The 10,517-nt window shown below is 41.7% G+C and overlaps 1 protein-coding gene across 1 annotated transcript; it reads right to left on the reverse strand.

Annotated features, from left to right (window-relative positions):
* Positions 1 to 2,320: 2,320 nt before the first annotated feature.
* SINHCAF (SIN3-HDAC complex associated factor) lies at positions 2,321 to 10,240 on the reverse strand. Its single transcript, XM_008927519.4, has 5 exons — positions 10,096 to 10,240; positions 8,332 to 8,431; positions 7,281 to 7,407; positions 5,696 to 5,846; positions 2,321 to 4,847 (listed from the first exon to the last, which is right to left on the reverse strand). Exons 1-5 carry the CDS (start codon positions 10,221 to 10,223, stop codon positions 4,685 to 4,687), a joined length of 669 nt encoding a protein of 222 aa, XP_008925767.1. The 5' UTR covers positions 10,224 to 10,240; the 3' UTR covers positions 2,321 to 4,684.
* Between the last annotated feature and the right edge of the window lie 277 nt (positions 10,241 to 10,517).

Here is a 10,517-nt window from a genome sequence, read left to right on the forward strand (position 1 = left end):
CGAGGCTTTTCGACCTCCTCCTAAACGTCGGTGTTTTCCCCGGTATCGTCAGGCCACGCTGTAGAGGTCGGCAATAACAGCCACCCGTGCCACCCCTCTTTGCGGCCGCCAAAGTGCCCGATTCCACCGTCCCTTTCTGACGAGTCTCACCTCTCCCATGTTTCCCAGTGCATTTCCAGCCTTCTCCGTTTTGTCTTTGCGGCGAGCCAGGGCTAGGTTCACAAGTTCCGACAGTGAGAGTCCCTTTTTGGCTGAGCAGGATCATGAACAGTCCCTTCCCCAGAACTGAGGTCTTTGGGACATCTGGGCAGTCTGTCCTTTTCCAGTCGATCTTCTAGTGGGCTGGAGGCTATGGCAAAACAGATATCATGGACTCCTGTAGGGACAACCTCTCTCTCAGATACAGTAGAAAGTATTCTCCAAATAACTCTCAGCAATAAATGTAAAAGAGAAACAAAACCTAAATTCACTGTGCTAAACGGCTTGAAATGTGTCACATTCACTCCAAATACATTCAGGATTTGGAGTACACAAGTGCTCTGCATACCATTTTTTTATCCCAGAAAGTGTAACTTCTTTGTAAGCCCATAACCATTAACTTACCTGTTCCTCACCAATAAAATTCAAAACTGCTGCAGGTCAACACAAACATGGAATTTCCAATAGAAATAGACTGGAACCTCTCCTCCAAACAGCAAAGTGGGGTTTACTGAAAAGGCTGGATTGGCTACATGATGCCCATCACAACCAAATAGATACCTCCAACAGCTTTACAAATCCTATATATAGTTATCCTGAAAGGGAGCATGTGTTTAGTGTTTGTTTACTGTAGACTCTTTATATGGAGGAAGCCAACAGCATTTTCTGGGTGCCACTTCCAGTGTCTGAAAAAAGGGAACTGGATGTGTGCTCCTTTTCCTCCTCACCAACAGATTTCTATGGAAAGAAAACGGAAAACAAGAACCAAAAGGGAGTTAGTTGTGTCTCTGATGTTGGTACTTGCAGGGCCAGATCTGCAGAATACATGGCAGATTGCTCTTACCTCTGGTCTGGACAACCTAAAAAATTACATTATATACTGCAAGGACCATTTAGGAGGAGTTTCCCTTTTTCTTACATCATAGTAGAACTAAGTTTTTATATGACTTCACAAGAGCTGCAACTTTTGGTCACTGGGGCTGGATGGCACCCAGTCACCTGCTCAGAAAGCAGGTCACAGGCTCAGTGTTGTAGAAGTCACAGAGAAACTTCAACATTGCACAAATCAGAATAAAATTACTCTTCATGCAGCACCATACAAAAGCAAACAGAACTTGCCATTGCATGCTTCAGCAGCAGCACTGGACACCCAGCTCAGGCTTTGGAAATCATGGATCTGCTCCCTGTCCATTGGTGGCCTTCAACAAAACATTTTCTTGTCACGTGCCAGATTTTTCTTGTCTTTTGCTTCTCTTCAGTAATTTTAGATAGTAAATTCATTTTAGGTGAACCGAACTATGTTCAAGGTATGTTTAGGCATCTTCAGCAGATGTGTCAAATATATAAAAAATAGATGCTATTGTACTAAAATCATGTGGTCTTGCAGTCTATGCAGAGCTTTCTCTGAAGGGATTTCTACATAAATCTCTGGATATCATCAAACTCAATTTATAAGAAAACAGCCAGTGTCTCCTCAGGAATAAATCAGCATCTCCACTAAAGTCTAAAATGGTCTCTTGCAACAAACTTAAGTTGCAATGTTTTCCCCATTATCTTCTAAACTCAGATACTCACGGACAGCTCCTACCAGACAGAGACCTTGCTCCCACCAGTCTGCTGGAGCTTATCCAGCTGACTACGCCTGTTGTGGAAAGGAACACTCCAGGCTCCGGCTTCAGTAGAGGAGCATCAGTCTCTTCCACCGACTCCGCTGGATCTGGAAAGGGATGTTTCCAAATGCTGTCAGCACCAACCCTTTAACGCTGTTACTTCAGCTGGCCTTCAATGAATGATGGTGAGTCAGAACGAGAGCAAGCTCCCCGTGAACACCGAATGTCAGCACCACCCATTCCCAGTGAAGGAATGCCTGACGCACACACAGAGCCAAGGGAAAGCTCTGGGATTCTGCCCCAAGACAGCTGTCTATCATAACAAACACCATCTCCTTCCTTTGCTCTGCTCTTCTTTCCAAATTAAATAGGAAGAGAATTACCTCACCCCACCTCAAAAAAAAAAAAAAAAAAAAAAGTCTTGGTCTCGTTCAACATGGGTTGCCTGGACTGGTTCCAACACCAAGTCTAATTTAACAGAAGAGAGTTGCAATAAATAGAGGAGAAGTTGCTTATTTTCTAAATAAGTCTAAATTTATTCATTACCCTAGTAAAAAAAAGTTTGGATTACAAGTGTCTGAACAGTATAAAAGTACAAAACAGGTTCCATAGATTTCTAATACATTAATACAAAGTGCATTACTACATACAGTTCATTTTGCATTACTACCAGGAATGGAAGAGGTGGGAGGGAGTAGGGGAAGCAGTTGGTGGTTGAAATCTAGCAATAAATAAATAAATACAGAAGAGATGATTCGTATCAGAGCACATCCTACCACCAATACTGCAGCCTTAGGTGTACAGAATTACTGATGCTGAAAACACAAATTCACATGAAACAAATGTCTGCAAAAATAGCGAGGACTCTTGCTCAAGCCCTTACTGGACATGACCAACCTAATTATGCCTTTATACAACCAAGTATCCATCATGTCTATGGCTGGACTCGATGATCTTAGGTCTTCTCCAACCCAAATGATTCTATTTGGTTGAGGATGAAAGCAAGGTAAGCAGCTTTGTCCTCCCTTCAGAATCTCCAGAGTTTAGGAGGAGCAAAATAAGTCCAATGAAAGCTCTAAGCTGTAAGGCTGTGATAAGTCAAAGCCCTGTTTCCCCTGATTTTCTTTCTCTCCAGAGGCTGGTTTACCCAACAGAAGGAGAGGAAAAAAGAAAGAAAAAAAAAAGCTTTGAAGGCAGAGGCTCCTCTTAAAACCTGTGTATCTTTCCCTATCTATATTTTCATTTGCTAAGTATTCCCATTTAAGGAATGGAGACTACATGGAAATCCAGTCCTAAACCCTACCCACCACAGTATTATGCTGATGACTCTCACAAAAAAGAAAGCTTAGAATCATAGAATATGCTCAGTTGGAAGGGACCAACTCAGGATCAGGATCATCAACTCCAACTCCTGGCCCTGTGTAGGACAGCCCCAAGAACCACACCATGTAGCAATCCATTGTAGGATATCCCAAAAGAGTAATGGTAAGAAAAAAATCCCCCCTCCCCCTAAAACCAGAAAAAACAAACAAACAAAAAGCAGAATTCCCAACTCACACAAGTTAAACCTTCATAAAAGGAACATGAAGCAATTGGGAGCTAAAACTGCAGCACGATCTTCCAGGAAGCTGCTTCCACCCCACAGGCAAAGGGGAGTTTGAAGGAGTGTCACAATGATTTGCACATGAGCTTGTCTGGGAATCTATGTAGAAAGTATTATCTTTTGATCGTGAATGCAAGCAGAGCTGCCTTGATTCAGCACAGCACCGTTCTTAGCAGAACTTTTCATATTCAGTATTCACAAAAGCGTTGATCTGGCAGTTGCTTAAACAAACAAACAGAAAAAACAAAACCCAAACACAGAGAAGCACTGCAGGGGAAGGGTTTCAAAACAGCAACTGTGAATCCAGACCCCAGGCTGCAATCAGATTATGTCCCCGGACCAGAGCCTGATTTGCTTAGCAAGGGGTTTGGTTCTATGTCAGGTCCAAAATCAGCAGAGTTTTGTTTGTGGTCACAGTGCAGCTGCACTGGGCCAACTGAGAGCAGTTACTCAGTTTTGGCCATCCCTTACACCTAACTTGGGCATCAGGATGTTTCTTGGTCCATCTCTCACCACCAGCTGGTTACTACACCATGCCCAGGGTGTCTGCTGATGGCTTAAAACAAAGTAACCTCCCGTTTTGCTCTGTTCCTCCTCAGCTAAGGTGGAGAGCTCTCCCACCTCTTCTGAGGAGGACTGTATGTTATAGGCCTTCTCAGCAAGCTACCATTTATAGCAGAGATGTCTGCAGTTTACCAGCTTGTGTCACAAGGGAGGGATGAAATATTTGTCTTTGTTACGTCAGTAGTACAGGGTGAAATCTCCACACCTTTAAAAATATATATTTATATAACTAGAGAGGTGACTTATAACATTTCTATGTATTAGTTCATCTTATTGACTCATACATGTCTAAGAATGAAATATTTTCTTGGGGATTTAAGGGAGTTTACCAACCAACTTTTAAAGAAAAAAAAAACCTTACAACCACTGCTTCTTTCAATTACAGAAACATGAACTACATATACTTTAATATACAAACCCCCATCCTCATGTTCACTTGTGAAGTGAGTGTGGGGGGAAGATTAGACAACCTTGCAGCAGCATTCAGCTTTGCCAAGTGTTCCATAGCATCTTAAATATTATGTACAGTCTTTCTGAAAGGATACAAACTGGCTTCAGAGTTTGTGGAATTGTAGCAGTAAAACCCAAAACAGTTCTAGGGAATAGTCTTTTGGCAGCATAGCAGGTGTCCAAAGTGAAGAGTCACTTTTCTAGTATTTTTCCGGAGAATAAGAGGATCTGTGTAACCTTCTGCAGCTATCCAAGGAAGTCACCATTCCTCTTGGGTGGAGATTGCTGGAGACTGTGGTCCTTCTTGTTCTGGCTTTTCAGTGGTAGACTTTTTATTGCTACAGCAAGGTTTGAAGAGATGAGTGTCTATGAGGACTTCCCCAAAACGACCTTTGTAAATAATTCCACAGCAGACCTTTTGCCTGGAAGAAATGGCAGGGAGACAGATACTTTGTGTGTTTAGAATATACAGAATTTACAAACATGCAAAAAATAAGTCTGACCCCAGACACTACTGAGCCTCCAGCTCAGAGGATAGGGGCAAAAAGGCTGCTCATAAAGAGAAAACAAGTCTGCGTCTAAATCCACAACACTGCTTTGGGGAAGAAACAAAAATATGGAGAAAAAATCCAAACATACCTCTGCAAAACTAAGTCTCCTACTTTGCTTCCCAGAGAAGTTTCAGATACACAACTATCTGGGCTGAACTTGGCTACAATGCACTTGCAAACATTATTTGAGAGGAGGCAGCAAAGTCACAACAATTTCAATGGAGCAATTAGCTAAACAAGGGATTACTGTGTCACAACATGCAATAAAAGATAACAAGCTCGTCAGCTCCCAGAAAACCTTGTGGTTTTCCTCCCATTCCAGGATTTATTGTTTTTTTCCAAATGAATACCATCACAGGTCAACCCAATCAAATGCTATGTTTGCTGGCAAGCTGAGAACACTCTTGTATTTGGCAACACATCACATCTACTGGGCATAGTTTTAAGAAAAGATAATGACAGACAGGAATATTATCTGTTGCTCCCCAAACCAGTAAAAATATTTTCCAGCAACTGCATTAGTATTTAAGAAACTGGAAGGAGATAGGGGAAAATGTCTCAAGTACATGGCATTTCTTCCCACAGAAAGACAGACAGGTATTGTCTAACGCTCTGTGACTTAAATTATATCCTTAAACCAAAAATAGTTCAGCAGCAACAAACTCTTGAAGAAGCAGAATCAAGCAGTGTGCATGTGACGTTAGTCACCACCTTTTTACCTTTTCCAATATGTGAGATCTAAAAAGGAGAACACTGGTGTTCTGCTGGACCCAGCGCTCATCTCTGTGTCAGAGCCATCGTCGGACTGGTTACTGTAACAGGGCGACTGAGCCGGGGAGGCACTCGAAGTTGTGCTGTGGGCGTCAGAATCTGCAGGGGAAAGAATAAATGCCACAATGAGGACATGCATCCAATGACTTAGCCTCTTCCTGGCTTGTAAAAGGTCACACATGGACTGGGAACAGAGAGACAGAGTTTTTTTAATTAACAAGAAAAACCTAACAATGACAACCCGTTTTTTTAACTTGCCCCCACCAGGTTTCAGTACAGGGACGACCTGTCAGCATTTCCAAAGCAGACCTTGGAACTGGAGGGGATCCTTGCACGTGAGAGATTGGAAAGAGGTTCAGGATCAGGCTCCAGTTCCTGGCTCTCAAACATAGCCCATGCAGGCCTGCTCTGGAATCACTGAAGATCCTTCAAGACAATAGGATCTGCTCTTCATACCTAGTAACCTTTCTCTCTTACTGTAAATCTTCTTTCTCACCTGTTCAGGTAAAGTCTTGTAAAGCTATTCTCTCTAGTGCATTATATATGTGTGTGTTTGTATTTACATATATATATATATATATATATATTCTCATCATGCATTAGGTAGTATTGAGCTTTTGCTGGATCAAGACTGCAAACTATGGACTCTGTGCAGACACACACCTTAACAGAGTGTCTACTCGCCTACCTTTCAGCTGTCATCTCTAGCAGATACAGTAACACAACTAGATTAACTACAGCACATTGAATGAGGAGATACAAGCTCTTTGGGTCAGGACCTTTACTGATTCTTTGGAGACTTCTCCTTCAAGTCAGGTAAGACAATTGAAAGAGAGAGAAGACCAAGTCAGCAACAGTTAAGAAGTTAGGAGGTTTACTTTAGAAAAAAACCCTAAAGGACCAACATATATTTAGAATATAACTGGCAGATGGCTTTGTTGGAAAGCTATGAATCCAAATCCATTTGAATAGTCCATGTTCTACTGGAAAGAAATCACTGAGACCAGTAGAGGAAGGTATAAGGAAACATGGTAAGAATTTAAATTAGGAGTGGGCGAGGGGAAGTCTAGGCTAAATACAAAGCCTGGGTTGAAAACATATATGCAAAAAAAGATTGAAATCTTCTTGGGAAAATAGAGCTGAAAAATGGCCATAGCACATTACTGAGAGCAGGGGGAAGCCTCTTCCAACTTCAGTTTCAAAGAGGATCTTGCTCAAGACGTTCGTTTTTAGAGACATATCATTTAAGTGTTGGACATAAGCTACAACTGCCCACTCTTTCAAGCCAGGCTCCACACTCCCCCCTTGCCACTTCCCCACCTCTGTCTTGCAGCCCACTCTGCACACACGTTCTTCCTCCTCATTCCACCCCCTCTCCAAGGTCCAAGAGAACAAGAGGTTGTGAAAACAGGCAGCGCCCAAATGTGTGAGCGTACAGTCAAATCTACATGGTGATTCAACTTGGCCAGCTAACTGTAAGCTATGTGAGGGGAGGCTAAAGTTTATTGCCAAAATCTCTCTGGATCCACTTACTGTGCCGCTTGAATTCCTTTTGCAGTTTGCTGATTTGATTGCTCTTTATTCTGCTTCCAGACAGAGTTTTCATTTTCTTTGGTTTCAATGTTGTTTTAAGACTGGGTCCAGCCCTGGCATCTACCACCTAGAACACAGAAAATGCATGCCTAACACTTTTGCATCATGCCCAGATACTGCCCCAGTCAAGGCACCTGTACTGACTTAGCTGAAGGTGTTCAAAACCAATTTAGTTAATCCAAGTGCAGTGACACTCTTATGTTTCATTTAAATCTGGGTTGTAAGAAGCTGAGCCTGTAGGGAAATGCAAAAACTAGTTTTAAAAGCACATTTAGTTCAACTTTTGCCGACTTACCATTTTTGACAAATTCAGTTTAGCCCATAACAGTTGTTTAAACTAATACAGGTACAGTTAGGAGTGTCTGCCAAGCATTTGCCCTGCAGTTTTTGGTTTTTTAATCATAAATTTAACCTCTGAGCAAAGCTAGTGGTAGTGATAGCTATAGTTCTGGCTCCCATTACCATCAAGGCTTCCTGGATAAAGATTATTACATACACAAGGAATCCTGATCATCTTCCCAGCCCTAGGCCCAAATTGAACTAGGTGTATCAAACCAGAATATATGAGTGGGAATTGCTGCAAGATATTAGTAATTGTAATTATCTGGCTAAATGACATTGATTTATGTGCTGCTGGAGCAAGTCACTTGCTTGGAAAAAGAAAAAGCAACCCGTTTTGGATAGAGGCCAAATTTGAAATGTTTTGAGTGTCATAAGAGACTTTTGGACAAAGTTATGAGCTTGTGAAAACAAGGAATTACAAGGTAAGTCAGTCTGTGACTCCCTCTCGGGCTTGATTAATCACCATTTGCACATAAGCCAAATGAAGGCAGGTAAGAGCCACATAATAGGAAATACTCCAGGAAGGATTTAGAGATGCTGAGAGTGGGAAGAGAGAGCGTGGGGGAAACAGCAAACCCCAAATCTTTGCCAGCACCTCCCCTCTCCAGAAAGAGTTGGTTTGGGGAATGAAGAGAAATAGATTACTAACGTGATTCCAGTTTTTTTTGGATCCTGCTGGTAATTTTTTCCATCTTTTCACCAAAAGAACACAGGCATTGCAAATATCTCCTGAACGGGCCTCATGGAGCCTGGTAAAAACAAAAGGAAAAATCACTTAACTACAGTTAATAAAAGCATACCCCCACTTGATAACAGCAAGCAGCATAAAAATTGACGAATAAGAGGAGTTCTGAAGCTCTGTTTTTCAGGCATTACAAGTCATCTGGGGTGCTCAAGCATTGCCATTTAAAGACCAGGTCTCACTTTCAAAAAGCACTATTCCACACAGAAATAAAAGGTGTCATAATCTGCCTCCAGAGGGGCACTGAAAACAGCAGTCCTGTCACCTTCAGGCTCTGGGGTTTTTTCCCCCCAAAACCAGAAAACAACACACAGTTCCAGTGGGCTTGTTAGTTTGATTGGAGAAGGAGGAATAATCATGTTCTTCAAACGTACATTTGGGAACAAACATGAACAGCTTACTCAGGTCTTAACTTTCTCACAGAGCTTCAAGGATGAGTAACAAATACCACCTAACACACTCCCACATAAGCACAGGAAAAGGTTTCAGAAACAGCAGCCACTGGAATGACAGCAATACTCGCTCCCTTTAACAAGCTTTCTTCAGGAATCATGTCTACTGCTAATCCATGCTAAAAGAGATATAAAGGGGAAGCCTTGTAGAATTTTTCAGCTATTTAAATAGGAAGACTTTGAAGATTTATAGATGAATGGGGCAGGCTTAGGTATTTGCTCAGTGTTAAGACTGCATTTTTCCCTTGGCAAACAGAAAGCATGAGACCAATGGCCCTGGTACACTGCAAACTGCTTTACTGCAGTTAACAACAACCAAAAAAAAAAAGCAATGTATCTTCACACAGTCTTTGACTGCCAAGGACAGCAGTCAAGAAATATGATAAGGAAAACTGTCACCACCAGACTGATGTACAAAAATACCTGGTAAATACAAAGCACTATAAAGTTGTACATGAAAGTAGTGTTTCTAGAAAAAGAGGGAAAGAGGGAAATACTTATACATAATTTCAAAGCTCTTTGAAAGTATTTTAAAAAAATTAAAAGGTCACAGTAATTGGCACAAGAAATCACTCATATTTATAGTTTTATTACCAGTGCTTTCAAGCAACATTACCTAATTTGAAAGCTAATTACTTGATGCTCATTTTTTCCATTAGAAGGGGTTTCCAATGAGAAGTTTTAATTACAGGTTGACATGTCCTATTTGAACAAAGACACCAATATCCATAGCAAGTACTTCACATAAACACTGCTGAAACTTCTAAATACTTCTCCTCAAGTTTTATCTAACATTCTTGAATCTTCAGAGCCACAGAGAGCCTCCATGGACCTGTACAGTTCATCATTTTGTGTAGGTATTTACACCTCTGTGGAACAAGTGAAAAATGCACAGTTTGAGAGGGGTTTAAATCCCTGCATGTGCTGTGAGCTGGGTGAGGCATGAGCCCAAAACTTTGCTGTTAGGAATTAACAGCTCTCCATGGGCAGTGACAGCAGACCAAAACTAAAATGGTACTGTACACAGCAGCAGAGGATCCAGCCCCTCCTTGTCTGCTCAGGAAAGCTGTGAGGAAGCCACAGGCAGCCTTTTCCCACCACTCACCTCTGCTAACCTAATCTTTCGGTCTTACAGAGCAAGAAGGACAGCACACCAGGTTGGAGGCCTGGAGATCAATGTCACAACTGACCACAACGTCAACTAAAGAAAGAATCTTACCCAAAACAATTCTGGAAATCCTTTTCATAGCGTTTGCTGTCAGTGAAACGGGAACTGGAAGACTTAGCTCTGCAAATACAGCAGCCCTCTATACTGCGATACATCTTCGGTTTGTGAAAGCCAAACATCTTTTCCTCCCAGCAGTACCCTGTGAAAACAAAGAGAAACTGGTGTTACTTATCACTGTAGATACTGAAAGAAAAACCTGGGCAAAGGTAAACTATAATTCAGGTGGGAAACTGCTAGAGTGGGGCACCATTTTTTTATGTCATGTTGCCTCAGAAGAGCAGAGGCATCTAGAATGCACTTGTTAAAAAAATTATGTAATTAACAGCTGGAATATTAAGCAATACCCAGCAGGACTCGTAACAACCTCATTTACTGCACAAATCTACTCTAAGGGCACATCCAGAACAGCACAA

This window comes from Manacus vitellinus, unplaced genomic scaffold (genome assembly GCF_001715985.3).
Source record: "Manacus vitellinus isolate BGI_N305 unplaced genomic scaffold, ASM171598v3 scaffold_5_pilon, whole genome shotgun sequence".
Classification (NCBI taxonomy): Eukaryota; Metazoa; Chordata; class Aves; order Passeriformes; family Pipridae; genus Manacus; species Manacus vitellinus.